The 24743-nt window shown below is 40.3% G+C and overlaps 1 protein-coding gene across 3 annotated transcripts in view; it reads left to right on the top strand.

Moving 5' to 3' along the window:
- TDP1 (tyrosyl-DNA phosphodiesterase 1) overlaps window positions 1–24743 on the top strand; it is a 117631-nt gene that overhangs the window by 55222 nt on the left and 37666 nt on the right. For all 3 annotated transcript variants that reach the window (XM_045013967.1, XM_045013966.1, XM_045013968.1), the window contains exon 14: window positions 22259–22361. In XM_045013967.1, the coding sequence (XP_044869902.1) occupies window positions 22259–22361 (103 nt within the window). The remainder of the gene's footprint in view (window positions 1–22258; window positions 22362–24743) is intronic.

Raw genomic sequence — 24743 nt, 5'->3', positions numbered from 1 at the left:
TCGAGGTTTGTTGCATGGATTGGTTCCTGAGCTAGAGTTACTATGGTGCGGTGTGCAGTTACTGGTGAGAATATGCTTCAGGTTGGCAGGTTGTCTGTGGGCGAGGACTGGCCTGCCACCCAAGGCCTGTGAAAGTGTGGGATCATTGTCCAGGATGGGTTGTAGATCCCTGATGATGCGTTGGAGGGGCTTTAGCTGGGGACTGTATGTGATGGCCAGTGGAGTCCTGTTGGTTTCTTTCTTGGGTTTGTCTTGCAGTAGGAGGCTTCTGGGTACACGTCTGGCTCTGTTGATCTGTTTCCTTATTTCCTCGTGCGGGTACTGTAGTTTTGAGAATGCTTGGTGGAGATTTTCTAGGTGTTGGTCTCTGTCTGCGGGGTTAGAGCAGATACGGTTGTACCTCAGTGCTTGGCTGTAGACAATGGATCTTGTGGTGTGTCCGGGATGGAAGCTGGAGGCATGAAGGTAGGCATAGCGGTCGGTAGGTTTTCGGTATAGGGTGGTGTTAATGTGACCATCACTTATTTGCACCGTGGTGTCTAGGAAGTGGACCTCCCATGTAGATTGGTCCAGGCTGAGGTTGATGGAGGGGTGGAAGCTGTTGAAATCGTGATGGAATTTTTCCAGAGTCTCCTTCCCATAGGTCCAGATGATGAAGATGTCATCAATGTAGCGTAGGTAGAGAAGGGGTGTGAGTGGACGGGAGCTGAGGAAGCGTTGTTCCAGGTGGGCCATAAAAATATTGGCATATTGTGGGGCCATGCGGGTGCCCATAGCGGTGCCACTGATCTGGAGATATATATTGTCATCAAATTTGAAATAGTTGTGTGTGAGGATAAAGGCACAGAGCTCAGCAACCAGTTGTGCTGTGGCATCATCAGGGATACTGTTCCTGACAGCTTCTATTCCATCAGTGTGTGGGATGTTTGTGTAGAGAGCCTCTACATCCATGGTGGCTAGATGGTGTTTTCTGGAAGGTCACCAATGCATTTTAGTTTCCTCAGGAAATCAGTAGTGTCACGGAGATAGCTGGGAGTGCTGGTGGCGTAGGGTCTGAGCAGAGAGTCCACATATCCAGACAGTCCTTCAGTGAGAGTTCCAATGCCCGAGATGATGGGGCATCCAGGATTTCCGGGTTTGTGGATCTTGGGTAGTAGATAGAATAACCCTGGTCAGGGCTCTAAGGGTATGTTGATTTGTTCTGGTGTTAGTGTAGGGAGTGTCCTGAGTAGATGGTGCAGTTTCTTAGTGTATTCCTCAGTGGGATCTGAGGGAAGTAGCCTGTAAAATTTGGTATTGGAGAGTTGTCTGGCGGCCTCCTTTTGGTAGTCAGACCTGTTCATGATGACAACAGCACCTCCTTTATCAGCCTCTTTGATTATAATGTCAGGATGGTTTCTGAGGCTGTGGATGGCATTGCGTTCTGCACGGCTTAGGTTGTGAGGCAAGCGATGTTGTTTTTCCACAATTTCTGCCTGTGCACGTCGGCGGAAGCAATCAATGTATAGGTCCAGACTGTCATTTCGACCCTCAGGAGGAGTCCATGTGGAGTTCTTCTTCTTGTGCTGTTGGTGGGAGGGTAACTGTGTATCAGTGCGCTGTTCAGTGTTGTCCTGGAAGTATTCTTTGAGTCGGAGACGGCGAAAGTAGGCTTCCAGATCGCCGCAGAACTGTATCATGTTGGTGGGGGTGGCAGGGCAGAAGGAGAGTCCCCGAGATAGGACAGACTGTTCTTCTGGGCTGAGTGTGTGGTTGGATAGATTGACGATATTGCTGGGTGGGTTAGGGGTACCACGGTTGTGGCCCCATGTGGCAGGTAGGAATTTAGACAGCTTACAGCCCTTTTTCCTTTGTAGAGAGGTGAAGTGAGTAATGTAGATCTCCTGTCTTATTTTAGTCAAGTCCGTTTGTATGGAAGTTTGGTTATAGATGAGAGTCTCCAGGTTGGAGAGCTCTTTTTTGATGTTTTCCTGTTTGCTGTATAGGATGCTGATCAGGTGGTTCCTCGGTTTCTTTGACAGAGTATGGCATAATCTCTCACTGTGGTCTGTGTAGTATGTAGATAGCAGTGGATTTTTTACCTTTAGTCCATTAGGTATGATGTCCATCCGTTTGCATTTGGAAAGGAAGATGATATCCATCTGTATTTGTGCAAGTTTCTTCATGAGGTTGATGGATATTATCTCACTCATCTTGTTTCTCTTAGTACTTCATATGACATTCAGATTAACCATTATACAGTATCAACGAAGCACACGTTAAATGGATTAAGAAAATTTTAACTGACGCGTCTTGAGTAGTTGTCAATGGGGGAATCATCAAATATGGGTGTTAATAGTGCTGAGTACTATAGGGCTTGTTAATTTGGCAAAGAAAGGCCAATGACTGGAAGTTAAAGGCTGATAAATGGGAAATGAGATGCAAAGTTTTAACAATGAAGGTGATTAATCATTGCAACAAACTATGTAATGAAGTGATGGACTCTCCAATTCTTGAGGTCTTCAGAGGGATGCCTTTCTGTAAGATATGCTTTAGTCAAATACAAATTATTGGGCTAAATGTAGGAGTAGAGGGGTGTAATTCTGTGGCCTGTGATATACAAAAGGGCAACCAAATGATCTAATGGTCCCTTCTGGTGTTAAAATCTGAGTCTATGAAACACAGGGGGCAGAAGCTTCCCTAATTTCCTGGAGGTTGAGGGATGGGGACAGTTGGGCTACACTACTCCCAGACCAGTATGACAACTATACATAATGACACTTATTTTTTACCTTTTTCTGTTTAAAACAAACAAAAGCCCCTAGGAAATTACATACCAACAAACTCCTGTAGCAGCATGTTGTGGTTACAAAGTCCAGCAGTCAAAAGTTAGAAAATGCCAGATTTATAGTTGCCCATGCAACTTTAATTTTGCCCCCTTGTTTTTATGTATTATGATAAAAAATTAATAACATGATTACATTGTAATATTTTCCTCATTCCACCGGGAGACAGAGTTAAGGTCATTTCCTAAGTTTTACTTCTTGCTTTTAACAATTTAATAGTGTTTTAACAGTTTCTATTTGAATACGCTCTGTAGCAATAAACTTTCAGACAGAGGCGCTATGGTAATAATAGTAAATGTGATTTTTTTTTGTTTCTGTTCATTCAAATGTTAGATTATTATTTGACATTATATTGTGAATAGAATATACATCTGTGTGGACTACAGAATCAGGACACTTATCTGTTTCGTTGCTCTAGATTTTTGTCCATTTGCCTCTGTTTTAAAACATTTGACGTAATCCTTTCCTTATGGTCTCTCTTTGTGAGTGCATTGGTCCTAGAAAAAGGTTTGTTCAGGGCTAGCGTTTAATAGCCTATAAAGATGAATGGAGGGTGTTCATATCTCTCATTGCTATTGTTTGAGTTAATATGGCTATAGATTTGAACTGTCTACACTAAATAAAAGCACCACTGCGGTGGAAGGCTGTGAGAATTAATTAAATTTTTGCAGAATTTAAGATTTCGACATAGGAGCTGGAATAATTTTATGCCACTTGGGGATTTAAGACACATACAACTGGTGTGTGCTCCAGTAGGTACAGGAGCAGTAACTGTTACATTAGTAATACTTGGTGATTATAAAGCTTCTTTTATCCAAGGATTTTAACACACCACAAATTTTAATCCTTAGAACATCCTTGAAGTGGTATTCTCATTTTACCAATGGGTAAATTAAGGCAGAGAGTGAGATTGACCTGAGGTCATGCCATGACTATGGCAGATCGGATTTCCTGACACCATGTCCCATACTCTAACCCAGGGGTAGGCAACCTGTGGCACGCATGCCAAAGGCAGCATGCGAGCTGATTTTCAGTGGCACTCACACTGCCTGAGTCCTGGCCACCGGTCTGGGGGGCTCTGCATTTTAATTTAATTTTAAATGATGCTTCTTAAGCATTTAAAAAACCTTTATTTACTTTACATACAACAATAGTTTAGTTATATATTACAGACTTATAGAAAGAGACCGTCTGAAAATGTTAAAATGTATTACTGGCACGTGAAATCTTAAATCAGAGTGAATAAATGAAGACTCAGCACACCACTTCTGAAAGGTTGCCGACCCCTGCTCTAACCCCTAGCCAACACAGCTATATAATTAGATTAAAGGTTTAGTCACACAAACAAATAAAAGTGCAAATCTCCAATTCTTGTTTTGCCTCCAGTTGTATCCATGGTTGCAGTTTTCCATCTTTAAAAATATATAAACCCTGACATTTCCCCTACTCCCTAGAATTTCTTCCCTGCTGCTTTTTATTCCAGATCTTCACCTACTGCTCTGAAACTGCCAGCAAGCTACTGCTTTACAGGAACACTTGCTTTCAGCAGAAGCAGTAAAGCAGCAGCTGATTGGAACTGTCTTATTTAAAAAAATAAACAACATTTCTTTACTGGAGTGACATCCATGTGACTTCGATTTTCACTATATTTACCCAAAGTCTTGTGGCTTTTAACTTCTCATTTTTTAAAATTAGAAACAAACAAAAACTATTGATTGGTATAAAGATGTAATGAGGGAAAAGATTTTTGAGCTATAAATTAGCCTGTGTTACAGGGTACTCCTTTTTTTTTTTTTTTGAGGTATATCAAATAAGGAAGGTAGAGTCAGCTTTTGAAGGGACTAGAAGGTATAGAAACAATCTCAAATACGAACTCACAGATGGGAGTATCTTCCTCTTTAGTGCCTCTTTCAGATTTCCGGTCATGATGCTCCTTTTATTTTTTCTGTGACTATTGTTAAATTTGGAAAGCAAAATAATAGATCATTAGAGTCCTTTGCCCTTGCAGAGCGATAGATAGCGAAGCTTCTGCTCCAACCAACCCCCAGAGAGAATGTATCCAGTTAAAGAAACTGATTCTAAAACTCGAGAAATTCATTTGTGTATATATTAGTGTGTAGCTTTTCTGGTCATCCTCATCAAAGGAGGCAAAGGATTTTCCAGTCCTACCACAGGATACAATTGTATGTATCCTTCCCCGATGTCATCCATTTTTCCAAATCTATGTTTGTGTGAGGCAGCATTCAGTTCAGTCTTTTGGACAGTGGCTAATCAGTAGGGTCGATATTCAGTCCTGGTTTATATGAGTGCATGTTCATTGGAGACGGGGGGTAGGATTTTCAGAAGCACTCAGCATTGCCCTAATTCTGTTCCCTTTGGTTTCAGAGAAAACTCTCATTGACACTGATGAGAATGGAGTTAAACCAATTCTGAGCAAATCGAAACCAGTTTTGTTTATTTGTTTATACTAATAACTCTCTGGCTGAGCAGTTTAGGATAATTCTGGGATCATATTTAATTGGATGCCGTCTATGAATTTTCTTAAATTGGCTAATTTCAAAAGAGTTAACTTTCCAATATGTCAGTAGTTTAAAAATATTATCTTGGTATGAAAAAATTTTCAGTGCTGCTAACTTTTGAGGTTTTATTGTGAGTCTTAAATTGTTTTCCTTCTCAGCTTAGAAGCTGGAGTCTAGGGATTTGATAGTGTTAGCTTTTGGTGTGGTTGTACGTGTGTGAGAAGAGGTAGGAGGTATTTTTAAAAGAAGTTTCTAGCCCTCATGGTTATGGAGAAAACTTGAAAACATTACCTTTAGTGTATTCTAAAGACTCAGAAAACAAAAACAACCTAAAATCTATTAAAAATATCTCATGATTTTTCAGCCAATCCAATGATTTGTGTGGGGGGGGCATGACTTATTTTTGGCTTGCTAGCTTTGGCAGTGCTACATATTATAAGAATTTTTCTGCAAACAATAAAATAGATCACTTAACCCCTTAACTATTGCTTTGAGATTATTTTTCTTTTAAAAAAAAATGATCCATAGGAGCAAACTTGCAACCTCAGAAATGCAGTGTGAGCTTTGACTGTTCTCTTATGCAACAGGCCCCTGGAAAAAGTAGAAAAAAAAATAGACTAATTTTGGAAATGTCTTATTTAATTGTAGCTTTCATTTAACTTTTGCCTCCTTTGGAGGAGAAACAATAGGTAGGCTTGGAATAATTAGATTTTATTGGTAAATGTCAATTTAATTGTGCATGCACAAATCCACAAAAAAGTCCATTGATAATCAAAATTTACAAACACATGTTAAGTAAGAAAAATACTGCTTGAGAACTTACTAGTTTGATTTATTGATTTGCGTTGTATATTTTGTAGGGCTGTCGATTAACCACAGTTAACTTATGCGATTAACTCAAAGAAATTAATCGTGATTAAAAAATAAATTGCAATTAATCGCAGTTTTAATTGCACTGTTAAACAATAGAATACCAATTGAAATTTATTATATATTTTTGGATGTTTTCTACATTTTCAAATATACTGATTTCAATTACAACACAGAATACAAAGTGTACAGTGCTCACTTTATATTATTTTTATTACAAATATTTGCACTGTATAAAAGTATTTTTCAATTCACCTCCTAAAAGTACTGTAGTACAATCTCTTTATTGTGAAATTGCAACTTACAAATGTAGGGGTTTTTTGTTACATAACTGCACTCAAAAACAAAACAATGTAAAACTTTAGAGCTGACAAGTCCACTCAGTCCTACTTCTTGTTCAGCCAATCATTAAGAAAAACAAATTGGTAATGCTGCCCGCTTCTTATTTACAGTGTCTCCTGAAAGTGAGAACAGATGTTCACATGGCACTTTTGTAGCATTGCAAGGTATTTACATGCCAGATATGCTAAACATTTGTATGCCCCTTCATGCTTCGGCCACCATTCCTGAGGACATGCTTCTATGCTGATGACGCTCGTTAAAAAAATGATGCATTAATTGATTTGTGACTGAACTCCTTGGGGGAGAATTATGTCGTCGTCTCTGTTTTACCCACATTCTGCCATATATTTCATGTTATAGCAGTCTCGGATGATGACCCAGCACATGTTGTTCATTTTAAGAACACTTTCACGGCAGACTTGGCAAAATGCAAAGAAGGTACCAATGTGAGATTTCTAAGGATAGCTACAGTATTCGACCCAAGGTTTAAGAATCTGAAGCGCCTTCCAAAATCTCAGAGGGATAAGGTGTGGCGCATGCTTTCAGAAGTCTTAAAAGAGCAACAATCTGATGAGGAAACTACAGAACCCGAACCACCAAAAAAGAAAATCAGCCTTCTGTTGGTGACATCTTACTCACATGATGCAAATGAACATGCATCTGGCCACAGTGCTTTGGATCATTATTGAGCAGAACTCACCATCAGCATGGACACATGTCCTCTGGAATGACGGTTGACGCATGAAGGGACATACGAATCTTTACTGCATCTCGCATGTAAATATCTAGTGATGCCGGCTACAACAGCACCATGCGAACACCTGTTCTCACTTTCAGGTGACATTGTAAATAAGAAGCGGGCAGCATTATCTCCTGCAAATGTAAACAAACTTGTTTGTCTTAGCGATTGGCTGAACAAGAAGTAGGACTGAGTAGACTTGTCAGCTCTAAGGTTTTACACAGTATTGTTCTTGAGTGCAGTTATTTTTTGTACATAATTCTACATTTGTAAGTTCAACTTTCATGATAAAGAGATTGCATTACTGTACTTGTGTTAGGTGAATTGAAAAATACTATTTCTTTTTTACAGTGTAAATATTTGTAATAAAAATAAATATAAAGTGAGCACTGTACACTTTGTTTCTGTGTTGTAATTGAAATTAATATATTTGAAAATGTAGAAAATATCCAAAAATATTTAAATAAATGGTATTCTATTATTTAACAGCGAGATTAATTGTGATTAATTGCGATTTAATTTTTTTAATCGCTTGACAGCCCCAGTAGTTTGATGTGATGTTGACAATTTTTGTCTTAATGGTGATAAAGCTTTAACTTTTTGAATCTCAGCATCCACTATCATTAAAAAATGGTCAGGCCTCTCCCCATAATTTCCTGCAACAGTGAAAATTGAGATAAAAATTGAAAAAATGCATGACCTTATCGGTTTTAAGCAATTGTGAATATTTAAATAATCTTTAAAAAATGCTTAAAATAAATATTAGTATTATCCATCAAAATTATAAAAAAAATGAATTCTTCCACGCTTAACTGTAGTAAGTGTCATTTTGTACATAAGGAAGGCACATAGGTGTTGGGTGTAGCTTTTTAAAGAAAATTTTGTGTTTTGCTACACACAGGGTAGTCATCCCAGAGACTGGATCAATTAAGATAAGGTAGAAAGTAGTTTTATGAATAATAGTAAGTAAGTTGAAAGGAGCACATTAGGGTAACATAAATAAGAAATCGTGATGTTATTCTGTACCATGATTAAAGTCTTTGGGAATATTAATGTGTCAAGTAGATGAAATCTGTATTTGTTTCGTTTGAAGAGTATATCTCTGCAGCGCATTGGGCTGTATACATGCTGAGTTGCTAATAGCTAGTCATGTCCAAATATTTGTCATTTATGATTTCATTGCTTGGAGTTTAATATTCCAGGCCCTAAGCCCCCACACAAATGTATTCTGGTGCTTTGTGTGTGTGTGTGGGGGGGGTGTATTTGGGGAGAGGAGGGTATTCATATTTGTTCAGCTTGTCCTGATTTAAATAGTATGCTCAAAGGGCAATTTTAAAAAGTTTAATGGTGCTCAGTAAAACTGAGAAATGTTAGCTGGTATGTATGAAAGTCCAGTATTCTAGTGAAAACTTGGTATATTTCAAAGAATGCTGCTGAAAGTCACTGCTGTTCTGGAGTGAAGTTCAAAATAGGGTACCCTTTTTTAACTAGAACAGAATTTTCATGTGAAATATTGAGGATGTGTGCATGTGTCAGCAATGGTACAAGCTAATATTAGCTAATGCTATGGAGTTGCTACTGTTGTATGTTGTGCTTGCTCCTGATGAGACCCTCTCCTTAGCAAGAGATCCCTATGGAACATCAGCATATTCAAATCTATTCACTCTTGATAGTACACCTCTACCTCGATATAACACTGTCCTTGGGAGCCAAAAAATCTTACCGCGTTATAGGTGAAACCGTGTTATATTGAACTTGCTTTGATCCACCAAAGTGCGCTGCCCCACCCCCCTGGAGCACTGCTTTACCGCCTGAAATCCAAATTCGTGTTATATCGGGTGGCGTTATATCGAGGTAGCGGTGTATAAACTAATACAGTCAAATAGAATGTGGATTATAACTCTAACCGGTAGTTCAAAAGATTTGCTAGAGACAAGTTCTTATTTTTTTCCTACTGTAGTTTAAATTGGGTGTCATTCTATGATTTTCCTCGCTGTTAACAATTAGAAGTAACTTTTAAACTTAGGTCAAAATTGTGGGCTGGGGGGGGGCGGGAAGCTGAGCTGTAAGGCTTGCTGTGTATAGAAAAAGAATATTGAACATCAAACTGTTAAGCTTTGAACACTGATGCTACTGAAAGGGTTGGCTGGATGTACCTGATGAATAGTCAGATGCAGCCCCTTCATAGTGAGGAATGGACTACGTGAACAACGGCTGCTCTCTAGTCCCAAATTTCTACATCTTTGTTTACTTCTTGAAAATTACAGTAAGAACTGATAGCTGAACTTGGAATTTGAGATTCCTGGGTCATGGATCAGTTTTCGCATGTCTGTTCCCTAGGTTGGTGGACAGCAGGGCTGACATGGAACTGATGAAATTGATCTCCTCAGGGGTCTGTCAGCCCTACTGTTAGCCCACCCCTGCCATTCGTGTCATTGCAAAGTGTTGATTGCTGCCTATGCTGATACGGAAGCACCTTAAGTGGATTTAAGGTTTGGAAGGGGACGCTGGAGGAGTGGTGGCTGTATGGGGAAAATAGTCAACAGCATAAGTTTAGGAGTTTTGCCAAAAATATTTAATCTTGTTTTGTTTTTTTTAACTGTTCCTTTCTTCCAGATGCCTCAATTTATTTTTTGCTTGTTCTTCTCCTTCCCATATCAATCCTCTTTAAACCTTAACTTCATTCTCAATTGACTCTCTCCTTCTCTTGGTTTCAAAATCTAGGGCTAGTTTTAGGCTGAAAACAAGGGTTTCGCTTTTTCAAACATTTACCTTTGGGCTCATTTTCTGTGCATTATCTTAACCCAATACTGAATAGTGCTTTTTACCTGTTATCATACTTAGCTTTTATGTGTCACATTTCATCTGTAGAGCTCAAAGCACTTTACAAAGAGGGTAAATATGATTATATATTGCATTCCCTCATATAGACCCAATCCTGCGCACACTCTTGCATGCGTAACTTGACTACATGAGAAGAACCATTAGAATCAGTGGGGTTACACATGAGTAAAGTTATACACATGGTAAAGTGCCTTCAGGATAGGGAACATAGCATGTGAGACGTAAAAGCACTGTATAAATGTTAACTTAATTAGACACCCTAGACTAAATACTGTGTTTTTCCTATACCTTGTACAATCCCACCAGTACAAGTGCAAGGGAATAGGACAGGAGAGAATTTCACCAGTGTCTTTTTGGTTTAACATAATGTATCTAATGTGTCCACTGTCTTTTCTTGAGAGAAATTAAGTTACGGTATATCCCAGCTAGTGTGTCTCTTAATGTTACATAATTCCTTTAAAGATATGGTGATGCTTTGAGAGTTCACCCAGAACAATAAGAGGTTGTCCCTGCCTTTTCAGTAAACCTGGTGCTTCTGTGTTTTTGCAGCTTTGGCTCAACACCCTGTTATCAGCATTCTGCTTTTAAACACAATGGCTTCACCCTGGCTTTCACCAGCATAAGTTAATCATCCATTTAAGAAGTAATTTAGGAATGTAACTGAATGAATATTTAATAAAAATAAAGCATGATGACCATAACCAAAACATTTTTGCAAATGGAAATAACCACTTACAATCAATTAAATGAGGCTTCCCACTATTCAGTGCAGAAATCGGTGAAGGGGAATAACTGGTAGTTAAAATTCTTCATTAATTTTCCCTTACATAGTACTGTTTTGTACAAAATACATGTCATATTTGGCAAAAAAGAACAGGAGAGAAAATTTGGACAGAACAAATGAATTCTAGTATACCACTATTTTCTTACTCTCTTTATCATTACCTTTGGATCACAAGGGGAAATCAGTCATTTGCCTTATCTTATTTGTTCTTTTAAGAAACAATGTATCTTTCTGCTTGATATAGACAGTCATTCCCAGTGCAACAGTGAAAGTAAATATACAAAATACAAGTGTAAGGAGTATTTTCAAGTATCCATACTGTGGTGAGATAAGTTAAGAAATGGAAGTAATGTTCAGTACTTGCTACTGAATGTCTTTTAGACATTTTAGGAGATTTACCATTGAATATAAGGGACTAATTCTTGCTGATTTGGTGATTTTTTTTCCAGATGTTTCTCTGCGATTCTTGGAGATGATGTAAAGGTTGTCCACAGAAGTTGATCAGTATTAATTCATTTCTACCATGCAGGACATTTGTGGGGTTTTTTTATAGATCTTGTCACTGTAAAAGGGAAATTTTTCATTAGGAATTTGATGAGGTTGGCTATTTCTGTATCTATATCAAGATAGATATATGAGGAGATATATGAGGATCTAGATATATAGCATCTCCTCATATATCTAACTGGTTTTTCAAGGTATTTCGTCCACATAGATCTCATTCTTGGTGAACAGGAACCTGTGTGCATAAGGTCAGTGTCTTTTGGCTGCTAGTGTCCACTGGGGCTGCATTCATGCCCTAGATATCCTTTTGCCTCCTCCCTCCCCCCCCCAAGGACATTTAATGAAGGGATCATGCCCCAACATCCCATAGGACTTCTTAATATCAGGGAAGGAAGTGGGCCATGGGAGCCATGTGGACAAAACATCTCAAACCACAGTTACTGTAAGGTATGTAGCCATTCTTTCCTCTTTGTGTGATTGTCCACGTGTATCCCACTCTTGGTGACTAGCAAGCAATTACCTGTTTTCTTGGAAACAGGTAGTCCTGTCTAAACAAGGATTATAGGACAGCTCTATCAAAATGGGCATCTGACCTGGAAGCCTCTACCAAAGAATAGTGTCTAATAAAAGTGTGGACTGAGCTCCACACAGCTGCCCTACAGCCTCTGGAAATAGAGACAGTCACCAAACAGGTAGCTGAGACTGCCTGAGGCTTAGTGAAATGAGCTATTATATGGCCAGGTAGGTCTAACCTGGCTAGCTCAAAATATGTTCTTCTACATTTGAAGGTCCATTTTGTTAATCTCCGTGAGGATATTGCCTGACCCTTAATCATCTCTGCAAAGGCCACGAGCAGCCTAGGTGTGTTCCTGAGTAATTTTGTCCTGTTAAGATAATATGGTAATGCCCTTATTGCATCAAGAGTATGAAGTAGCTTCCCCCAAGGTTGAGTGAGTGTGAGAGAAGACAACTGAGATATTAATTAATTAGTTCATATAGGATTCTGAAACAATTTGGGGCAAAAACTTGGGATGAGGCCTGGAAATAACACTTTCTTTATGAAACGTATATAAGGGGGACTCTCCCCTGCCAGTCAAGCTGATGTAAAGGCTACTAAAAAGTCAGTCTTGATTGATGGTATTGGAAGGTTGCTAAAGTCCCAAAGGTGGTGTGGGGCGGGTGGTTCTGGAAAACAGATCTTGTCAAACTAACTTGTACTCTCATCAAAAAAAGATATCAAGTTTGAGAAAGATAATAGAGTTGATGTAATATTCTTAAGCTTCTATAAGGCATTTGACTTGGTACTGCATGACATTTTGATTAAAAAAGTAGAACAATATAAAATTAACATGGCACACTTAAATGAATTAAAAACTGGCTGATGTGCCAGAATGTAACTGTAAATAGGGAATCATCATTGAGTGGTTGTGTTGCTTGTGGGGTTCCACAAAGATTGGTTCTTGGCCCTACACTATTTAACATTTTTACCAGTGACCTGGAAGAGAACATAAAATCATCAGTGATAGTTTGCATGTGACACAAAGATTGGAGAAGTGATAAATAATGAAGACGACCAGTTAGTGATACAAAGCGACCTGGATCACTTGCTAAACTGGACTCAAGCAAATGATATGAATTTTAACATGGCTCAATTTATACACCTAGGAATAAAGAATGTAGGCCATACATACAAGATGGGAGACTTAGGAAGCAGTGACTCTTGACAAAAGATGTGGAGGCGATTGAGGGGTAATCCGCTCGACGTGAGCTCTGAGTGCGACACTGTGGACAAAAGGGCTAATGCCATCTCTGGATGCATAAACAGGAATCTCAAGAAAAGAGTAGACAAGTTATTTTACTTCTGTATTTGGTACTGATGCAACCCCTGCTGGAATACTCTGTCCAATTCTGGTGTCCACAATTCAAGAAGGATATTGAAAAATTGGAGGGTTCAGAGAAGAGCCACAGGAATGATTAAAGGATGAGAAAACATGTATTTTAGTGACAGACTCTAAGGAACTCAATCTATTTACCTTAACAAAGAGGAGGTTATAGGGTGACTTGAACACAGTCTGTAAGTGCCTATATGAGGAACCCAAATTAATTATGGGCTCTTCAGTCAAGCAGAGGAAGGTATAACATGCTTCAACTTCCAGCCATTGGATATAAGACTTTTTTTTTTAAACAATGAGGATTAATTAACTATATGGACAATTTATTGAGACTCGTGGTATTTGTAAATCAAGACTTGATATTTTAAAAGACAATCTCTTGTTCAAAAGGAATTATTTTAGAGAAATGCTATGGCCTGTGTTATATAGGAGATCAGACTTAGGTGATCAGAGAATTATCTGGCTTGGGAATCTGTGAACCCTGTTAACATTATATTGAGGTCCCAGGAGGGAAGGGCTCCCATTCTGTGAGAAAAATGTAAGAAATCTTGCCACTGTCAGATGGGAAAAAATGGTGTTACCTTGGATAGGACAGTGATGTGCAGATATTGCTGTTAAATTGACCTTCATGGAACTAATAGAAAGTCCTGAGTGTTTCAGGGCTAGTTAATAGTCCAATATTGATTAAATGGTGAGATGCCCATTGGAAAACTTCTTCCACTTAACTATGTATTGGCATAGTTGAGGCTTTCCTGCTTTGTTAAAGAAAGCTTGAACTTCAGCTGAACATCTTCTTTCAGTGGATGTCAAACAGCCAGGATATGGGCTGTTAGATGTAATGATCTGGGTATCTGACTCTTGTGATGTGATACTACATTGAGTAGAGCAGTTAAAGCTACTGGGGGCTGCGTTGAGACATTCACAAGATCTGAATACCAAACTGCCTGGCACATGCTGGGCTATCATGATCATGGATCCTGCATTTTATTTTAGCTTATTCAGAACTCTCAGTATCATGGGGATTAGCAGAATAACATACATCAGTCCTGGTGTCTATGCAGATGGCCAAGACATTTGACAAGGGAGCCCAGCTGGCTTGACACTTGTTCTCATCTGTGTCAAATAGGTCTATGGATGTGTATCCCTCCTTGTGAAAGATGTTCTGCATCACTGAGTTCTTAATGCATTATTTGCACATCTGAAGTGTGTCTTTGTACGTGTTTAAAGAGGAGAAGACTTCTTGTGGGACCATGACCAGCATGTGTATGTGGTATTTGTTGGGTAGATATGTTGATTTCAGCCACCTTTGTATGGCATATAGGCAAAGTCTGGTAAACAGTGTCAGATAGCTGCATGAGGCTGTGTGTCCCTGAAGTCAGAGGCATGCTCTCATTGAGGTCTTTGGGTGAGTTTGAAGGTGGTTGGTTGAGGTTTGCTGTAGCTTGGAATCTTTTTCTGTAGAACTTAAGCTCTCACTGACCTGAAAATCTAACATGGCTCCTGTGAATTCTTATCTGTTGACTTTGAGATCCATTGTGGCAAAGAGCTTTAAGGTTACTCAAGTCATCTGGTAATGTGAATTCCCCTGGATCAGCCAGTCAGCAAGATACTGGTAAACCTGGATCCCTTGTCTGCTTAGATGAACTTCCGTGACTGCCTAGCGTTTGGTAAACACTCTTGATGCTGTGGAAAAACCATAGAGCAGGACCCTGTACTCAGAGAGAGATGTTCCTACTAGGAATCTGAGGCATTGCCTATGGGCTGACTTTATAGATAGATGGAAATAGGCATTTTGAAGTGGAGAGCCACAAGCTAGTCTTGATCTAATGAAGGGATTATGAAGACCAGAGTCATCCTGAACTTGAAATGACATATAAACTTGTTGAGACATCAAAGGGCCAAAATGTGATACCAATCCTTGTTCCTTGGAATGAGAAAATAGTAGGAATAAAAACTCCTACCCCTGAATTCTAAGGGCACCGCCTCTACTTTTGAGCTATTGAAACAAGAGGCTCACTCCCTTTTAGAGGGAGATCCCTGATGAAAAGGGATGAGGAAGGAGGGTAAGATGTAGGAAGGGACTGGAATTGAATTCACTACCCACTGCTGATAAATGGTAGGACCCATTGGTCTGAGGTGATCCCTTTTCAGACTTCCCAAAAAAGAGATGGTTGCCAAAGGGGGGGGGGGAATGGAAATAAAGATCCCCAGGACATTCTGTTGGGCTTGCAAGGCATTAGTTTTACTGCCAGGAGAAAGATGCTGATGGTGCTACAATTTAGAGAGAGGCACAGGGTTGTCTGCACTGAAACCCCTGCTTCTTCCTTGGTGGTTCCAAAGTCCTCTGAGGATTGTAGTAGTACTGAGCAGACTGATGCTATCTGAAGGAGCTCTTGGGTCTGTCTTGCTTCTTTCTTAGAGCTGGGATGTACAGGCTCAGGGAACGCAGAGTATCCATGGTTCTTCAATGAGTGGAATGCCTTATTGATCTTTAAAAAGGTCATTGCCCACCAAAAGAAAGTCCTCAACTGTGATATGGACCTCCTTCCATATTCCCGATGCTTGGAGACAGGATAACCTCTTCATCGCTTCAGATGTGGCAATATTCCATGCTGCTGTACATGATGGATCTAGTGCTGCTTGTAGGGAAGTGTAGGTTATCAGCTGTGAGAGGAATAGTGTGAGTGAGAATACAGACTTTGCGCAAATGTTACTTATTTTTATTTTGAATGGGTTTTATCTTGATAAGCTTTAAAAGTAAATTTACCCCCACAAGATGGAAATTTCCAAAGAGATAAGCTGCATATCTTATGAACCAGTTCTTAGAACTGTTGCCAGATTATCTTGTCAAACATCTGTCATAAGATGTCCAAATTTATTCTTAACATTACTGATGGATGCATGTTGAGTTGCTGCTGTTTTTGCTACCTGTTATTTTCATAGAATTTTGATGGCCCGTTTTCCATTAATAGTGCCAGATATCAGTGCAAGACCTTCTCATCCTGAGTGGGGGCCTTGTGAACTTCCTAAAAAGTGGTTTTGTGCCTCTTTCATTTTGATTTTTTGTTGAGGATCACAAGTGCGTGCGTGTGTGTGTATATATAATTTATTTTAAATTGTTGGCTTAAGCATGACTTTTCCAATCCAACACTAATCTAAATATTACCCATCTCTAACCTGACTGGGCAAAGCTGTCTCTATCCAAGTCATACTTCTCACCACTTCTCTGAACTCACCGAAGAGTTCTGAAGGCAGTGCTATAAAGGGGAGCAGTCAAGACTCTAAATGCATAAAAATGAAGGTCCATTATCCCTTGGGTCTACAAGCCATTTGAGTGAAGACTGATTCTACTGATACCCAAGGCTTGCCTCTTTAGGGGAAACAAAGTGAAGATGGCAACCAACAGGCTAAGACGGTCTGTGACTAGTCTGCCAGCACCTGAAGAGCCTGCTAGCATGAAAGTGCTGTCCCCAGCTACATCTCCTGTTCCCCATGAGCCCAAAGACTAGAAGAACTGAAGAGTTCCAACACCTGTTACCTTATTTTTTTGTCTTTTGTTTTTATTAACTGGGAGACATCTCAGCCTTTTGATTTTTTTTTTTTAGGGTTTGAAAGCATGGTTGTATGCATGCATGTATATATGAGCATCTGTAAAGTCCACATTGGAAAGCACCAGAAAAAGAGTTTGCCAAGTTTAAGCAACCCCTAAACATAGTCTTTTAAAAGATACTCATTGGATGTGTGTTTCTTTCTTTGTGTAGAATCATACAACTGTCAGCTGTGAATTGTTATGTGAAAATTTCCAAACTTCTGCTCATTAGTGTACTATTCAGGTTTGTATTATCTGTGATGGGGGTTGGGGAAGTCATAAAATAGTTGGGAATCACATAAGAGTGAAATCTAAGGAGGAAGATTTAATTTATTTCAATATTAAAATACTCAACCAGCTAAATTCTGATTGCATTGCTGTGAGTTTCTTACTGGATGTTTTACTCTTGGGGGAATTCTGTGTATCTGCAGGTGCACAGAATTCCCCCATCTCGCATAATTTTGTATTTTCCCTCATAAAATACATTTTGCCTAAGTGCTGCAGTTCTGCCGTTTGCCCACCAGAGGCAGCTGTAGTACCAGAACACCCAGCTGCGTTCATGCTGGCCGTTCTAGCACTACAGCAGTCTCTGGTGGGCAAAAGATGGAACTGCAGAACTTCTTAGGCAAAATGTATTTTATGTGGGGAAAATACAAAATTCTATGCCCAGTGTTGCAGAACTCCCCCAGAAGTAGAGTTCATCACAGCTTCTAGCAGAGCCAGGTTAGAAGAGAGTGGGCCACACAGGGCTGCTGGGGGGTCACAGGCTGGGGTTAGACTTGAAATTAGATGAAGGTTTCTAACCATCAGAGGAGTGAAGTTCTGGAACAGCCTTCCAAGGGGAGTAGTGGGGGAAAAAGACATATCTGTCTTCAAGACTAAGTTTATGGAGGGGATGGTATAATGGGGTAGCCTGATTTTGGCAATTAATTAATCTTTGACTACTAGCAGTAAATATGCCCAATGGCTTGTGATGGTACGTTAGATGGGGTGGGATCTGAGTTACTACAGAGAATTCTTTCCTTTGTGTCTGGCTGGTGAGTCTTGCTCACATGCTCAGGGTTTAGCTGATCGCCATATTTGGGGTCAGGAAGGAATTTTCCTCCAGGGCAGATTGGCAGAAGCCCTCGGGGTTTTTCACCATCCTCTGCAGCGTGGGGCATGGGTCACTTGCTGGAAGGTTCTCTGCACCTTGAAGTCTTTAAACCATGATTTAAGGAGTTCAAACACCGGTTTGATACAGGAGTGGGTGGGTCGCACTGTGCAGGAGGTCAGACTATATGAATATAATGGTCCCTTCTGACCTTGAAGTCTATGATTCTGTGATTCAGAATGGCTAGTGGGGGGACAGACTACAGCATGGGCTCAGGAGCTAGTGGGGTGACAGCGTTGAGCCTTGGGATGGGGAAGAGGGGCTGCAGGAACAAAGACAGATGTGCCTGACTGAATGGGAGAGGCTTGGGGTCAGCCAGGGTCTGCATGGGGGAGACTTTCCAACACCATAACAATCCCCCCCTCCAATAGAAAAACCTCCCATCCACACCCAACACCCTCCAGGTTCAATCCTAGGCTCCTTCGCTCTCCCTCAGCTCTTCTGTTACCCCTGACTCCCCAAAGCCTTTGCACTGCTTCTGACAGGTGCAGGGAATACTGTTCTGTGTTATAATTTAAGTGAATTACAGAGTTCTGTATTAATATGCCTAGTAAGGAATCTATTTGTCAAAAAACTTTTTTTTTGGTCTGTATTGTTGGACATACTTGCTGACAAATATTTTGAAATAAATTACCAAAATAATTGTAACTGGCATGATTATATTGTGTTATTTTGACAAATACAATATGCAGAATTTTGCAGAATTTTTAATTTTTTGGCACAGAATTCCCCCAGTAGTAGTGTTTATAACCAAATAGAACCTCCTTGATATTTATTTATTTATTTTTATTTTTAGGATTTATAAGATTGCTTATCTGTAAATTATAAAAAGGAGTCTGAGTCATCTTTGTTTCAATAAGCAATATGGGTCAGAATCATAGAGAATCTGTGTGGATGTGAACCAGTTCACCTAGGAGCCTAATCAGCTCTCTTTAAATTAAGCTTTCATTTTCACACAGCTGCCCTTCGTTCATTATAGATTTTAGTTTTTCCCTGTGTTCCAAAATAAACCTGTTCATAAACTGAGACTAGTGTAAATAATTATATTTTCTGAGAAGCGCTTGGTAATTAGCTACTAGCATCTGGAGACTGTCTGACAAACAGACTTCATCCAAATAGGTCCAGCTTTAAGGTCTTTCTCCCTAAATGTCGATTTGGGAAGCCCTTGTTTAGGATTTGGATCCTTGGAGAGTAGCTACAACAAGAGATCCTTGTTACAGGGGGAGAATAAAACTACTCAGAACCTTTGGAAGGGCTTGATAACTTTTTGTTAGCACATTTGGATGTGGCTTGAATTGATGCAGGAGGTCTTTTGGAAGCTCCAGTAGTCCCCTTATTTATCAGTATGGCAAACCTACCAAGCAAAGAAGGGAGAGTGCAGAATATCTAGCAGTTTGTGTGGTTTCTCTTGCATCTCCTCCACTGTTATGTCAAGAGCCTCTGCCATGCATTTAATATATTGGAATGCCTTAAAATCATCAACTGGAAAAGACATTGAGGGTTCATTGCCTCATTAGGGAAGGATAATGGAATTGTGGCCAGGATTAATTGTTCTCCCTCATCTGCCTGGTATACACTTCTCTCTTCCTCCCATCTTTTTAGTATCTGAGGCTGTATTAATTGACTGGGCTGGAAACATCTATATTGCCTCTTAGGAGAAAGGAGAAGAGGATCTAGCCCTGCGAGTGGGGGCAGTAGCTACTGGCTTGCAAGTATGGCGGTTGCATACCCCAGGGTGCCTAGTAGGGCCACGGTTGATAGGCACATGAATCGTGGATTGGTGGAGGCAGAGAAGGATACTGTGGGGCTGGTCTCTGAAGTCCATGCCTTTTCCTGCTGAGAGCAGTCCCTAAAGTCCCTCCTGGATTCCCATTGTGATTCTTGTGAAGAGATAGGAGGGTGAGTGGGAAAGGAACCCTCCTGTGCACTGATGGGGAGGATGAGAAGGAACACACCATCTCCACAGATGAGGCTACCCTTTCAGGCATACTAAGGCACTCTGATGTCACTTATACTCAAGTAGGGGATAGAGTTGGTATTACCTATTTTGTTTGTGTTACCGAGGTCTCATGACCAGGAGTCTGACCAGCACCACCTTCAGCCTATCCAGCAAGGTGACTCCTGTATTGGGCCCACAGCTAAATCACCCAGTACACACACATGCTCTAGGTGCCAATACGGATGATGCTGAGGAACTGGCTAGTGAGGAGGTCAGTACTAGAAGAAGGATGATCCAGAGGTGCAGTGGAGATACTATAGGCATCTGTTTAATAGCTGGTACCAAGGCACCAGAGGGTTCTTTCTCAGGATGCTGGCTGCCCTTTGAGTTTTGAGAAGAGTGAGACCTATGGTGATTTTTATGTCTGTTTTTCATAGGCACTTGGGGAGGGTGACCTGTGTCTCAGCTCAACTCTGGAGCGATGATCTCTCCTGCACCTTTTCAAAGCTATTGTGACGGAGATTGAAGCCCGTGACTGGTGTCCAATGTTTCCCTGGAGTTTGGGGTAGAATCACACCTCTCCAGGGCACTCATTAAGAGGGACTGGGCAGGGGACTGTGCCTTTGTTAGGTCCTTCCTTTCTGTGTCCAAAGAGGCCTTCCTGGAGCACTCCAGAAGGAGTAATCTCAGGTGGGCTTCATGGGCCTTTGGAAAATGAGTGGCAGATGGAGCAACATTCTGGAATGTGCCCTTTGCCTAAACAAACAAGCACCTAGAATGCCCATCACTTAGTGGTATAGAAATGTCATACGAGGGGCAAGATTTAATCTCTGGATTTTCAGCACAGTGGTTTAGTTTTTCTTTCTTTATTGGTTGCTAGGAGAGCAAGCAGACAGTGCAGCGGTTCAGTCGTGCTGCCATGGGTGGTAAGAAAGAACTGAGAGACCGTAGGGACTGCACCTGCCCTTTTATACCCTGGGGTGATGCGAGGACTTGTAGGGGTGTGGCCCCAATGGACCTTGCTGGCCAAAAGAATCCCATCTCACATGGATGAGCACCAAGAGAGGGATCCATGTGGACAAATACTCAAAGATGAAACATGATTTACTCATTTCCCAAACTATAAAATTCCTTCTCAAGCCTATCTTTAAGAAAACAGTCTTTATTTTCCCAAAGACAAAAGAATAATAGATTAATAGAAGAAAATAGATTAATGTTTGTCAGCATATCTTATACATAATATTTATGTCCATATCCTTAGAGGTCAAAATATTAGAGAAGTACTTGTTTTCAGTTTTTGTATAATGGCTTTTAAAATTCCTTCCTTGTTTGGTGAGGATTCTTCAGCTGCCCTTTTCTGTAAACTCCTCATGAAGCTCTGGCACTGCCACTGTCAGACAGGTTACTGGGCTAGATAGACCATTGGTTTGACCCTATATGTCAGCTCTTATGTTCCAAACTAGGTACTGATCCAGCCAATTCAGATCACTAATGCAAAATCAATCTCCCTCCTCCCCGCCCAGCTAGAAGGCATCTGCTATGTGATTATCAGTTCAAATTTAATGTGAACAAATTTTGATAATGGAACCGCATATATTTTCTTGATTCAGATTCAGTTTGAAAGCTATTCCCTGGCTGATAAGGGAGCAGGGACACTATGGGCTGAAAGTATAATGTAACATTTGCTTTAAAAATAATTTGTTTTATAAAGTAATAAATCTTCATGGAGTTTATCAAAGGAGAAAATGTCAATGAGGGAAAATGCCTTATGCTTTATTAATTTTCCATACATATTCGTTCATAAATGTCTCAAGAAATGTAAAATAATCCCAATTAGGAAGAGATCCTTTCATCTCCAAGGATGATAGATAAGGGAAAAAGCCAAATGTGGTTGGTTAGTCATGATTCCTTATTCAGGTTCCCGGGTAACAATGCGAAGGCTGAAGTTGGTTATTTGCACATTGTGAATCTGGGAGTATCAACTATACTAAATTCATATTGAATTTCATAATACATAGTATTTACCCATATATGTACTGCATGACTGCCCTGTTATGTGGCACTTACACAGTTCCTCACTGCACTGAGGGAATAGTAATGAGGAACAAGGCCCTATTTATTCTCTTTGTGAAAGGACTTTCTGGTTGGGGAAAGGTTTTACTTCTAATTCAAGTACATTGTTGTTGCAGCTGTAGTATTTGAGTGTTTTGCTGCTGTGAAGATTGTGCCACACTGACCTGCTGTCTGTCTCTTTGCAGTGCCAATCTTTCCAAAGCTGCCTGGGGAGCTCTGGAGAAAAACGGCACGCAACTGATGATTCGTTCATATGAACTTGGAGTCCTTTTCCTGCCTTCAGCGTTTGTAAGTTCATAATTCAGCAATGAAAGACTAGATACTGTGACAGTCTGCAGATGCTGATATCTTACAAAAAAGGCATTATTCTATCCCATTGTATACTTGTTTGTTATTTCTTTTGTTTAATTTTTTTAGGGGGCGGGAGGTTAGTAGTTTTTTTAGAGTTATAGAACTTAGTGCTTTAAAGAAAACCCATATGTTTACCCATATATCAGGCAGGAATTTGGTACCTAAACAGGTTTTCATAGTCTCCTTATGGTAAATACAGTAATATGCAATACTTTATGGATAAGATTCAGAATCTTTTGCTAGCTCTGCTCTGAGATTACTCTCTGAGTCTGGACTGAGACTCTGCGTAACTCAGCAGAAATGTGTTGTCATACTTTCAGAGCTAATTAATCTCTACTTTTAAGATCTTTTGCTGCATCCATTTTGTTGAGTACAATGTTCTGTGGGTTCAGAAATGGAGAAGCATATTTTGCCACACACAAATTGTCATTTGGAGCTGAAAATAAAATTTCTAATCCCCTCTGATCACTCACTTTCCTGAAATCCACTGGTGATGGCCATTGGACAGTTCCATCTTGCCCTTTCCCAGACTCACTGCTTTATAAGTCTAGTTATCAAAGGCAAAATTGGAAAGTTGAAGCATTGCTACTGGATATGCTCAGTAGATAAAATCTCTGTTCTGAGAGAGAATATGAGGGGAAAGAATAGAGCAGAGTACTGCGAGTTAGGAGGCCTGGGTTCCTTTCTTACTCTGCTTCTTGGCTCATTGTAGGGCAAATAGGCAAAAATGTTCAAGTATATCCACTAAAATTTGCATATCTCAGTTTTTAGTTACCTTAACACATATGGTCTGATTTTTCAGAGAGATTAGGCATGCACAAATCCAGTTGAAGTCAGTAGAAGTTGCCTGTACTTATCACCTCTGTCAATCAAGACTTAGCTATGTTTGGTGGGTACCCAAATTTAGAGAACACGTGTTTGAAAATTTTGGCTTTTAACCTGTGTGAGCCTCAGTTTCCTCATGCAAAACAGGGATAGGTTTGTAAAGTTTGTGAAATCTTCAGGGGGGGAAGGATAGCTCAGTGGTTTGAGCATTGTCCTGCTAAACCCAGGGTTGTGAGTTCAGTCCTTGAGGGGGCCACTTAGGGATCTGGGGCAAAATCAGTACTTGGTCCTGCTAGTGAAGGTAGGGGGCTGGACTCAATGACCTTTCAGGGTACCTTCCAGTTCTATGAGATCAGATAAACAGGTAAAAATGCAATATAATTGCAAAGTATTAGTATGTTGTTGTTGCTGCTTTGTGTTCTACTTTTTTGTAGATGAGCACGCTAAAAATAATTCCTAGGTAGAAAACAAAACAAATCCTCAAAGGCTGGATAGTGCTACATGAATCTGTTGCTATCACAATGAGAGCAGCATCAACAGTTGGTCTATGTTCAGAAAGCATTCAAATTCCCTCCTGCCTAAAGGCCTACAAAATTCATCCCTATTCAGGGAGATTGTTTTCTCTGGCAGCCAGAGAATCATCTATAGACTAAAAATTCTTAGGTATATCTTCCATGGGAACAAAATTTCTCTTCATCCCTCGAAGATCATGTCCACCAAACACATAATTTCATCATTTAATTTGACAGTATATAACTAACCAACAGAGCATTTTTAAAGAATGAGATTTTACGAAAATATTTATGCATAATAATTTGGTAATAGGCAGTAGATTCCTGCTCTGTTTTCTTGCTGTGCCACATATATACATTTACCAGTCTTAAAAAACATAATTAAAAAAACACAGGTGGGGACTAGCAGAAGTAAAAGTCCCCTCAGCCTACGGGACTATGCTTATTTCAGAATCTGATGACTTGAGTAACAAGTGGAAATAAACTGGTTTCCCCAGGGCCACTCAATAATAATAACTAGCTGACAACCCTATCCGTTGCACATGTGTAATTTGGAAAGTCATGTGCCTCCATATGCCAATATGTTTGGGACATAACCAGAGCTGGGTGGTGTGGGATGGAGCTGGAACCTGTGACCGTGAGGAACCTGGTGTATGGCTCCCTTTGAGGTGGAGCCTGTGTCTATGGGGGATCAAAATGGAGGCAGAGACAGGGAATAGCAGGACCACGTGTGCCAGGTTGTAGCGCCACTGAACTTTGGCCGGCGCATCGTCTGTCCATCATGCCAGAAGGGAAGGGGCTCTGCCATTACACAACCCAGTTCTGCTAGTTACTGTCTCCCCTATTGCAGAGGAGTGTCCTGACTTGCTCACAACCAGGAAGAGGGAGGGGCTGCCCACAGTCAGTCAGTTTTATTGTGAGAAAGGGGAACCAGTGGGAAGGCAGGACCAAGAGCTGGGGGGTGTGGGGCAAACCCCCTCCT

The sequence above is a fragment of the Mauremys mutica genome, chromosome 4 (assembly GCF_020497125.1).
Source record: "Mauremys mutica isolate MM-2020 ecotype Southern chromosome 4, ASM2049712v1, whole genome shotgun sequence".
In the NCBI taxonomy this organism is placed as follows: Eukaryota; Metazoa; Chordata; order Testudines; family Geoemydidae; genus Mauremys; species Mauremys mutica.
This window is presented reverse-complemented; position numbering and strand designations above follow the sequence as displayed.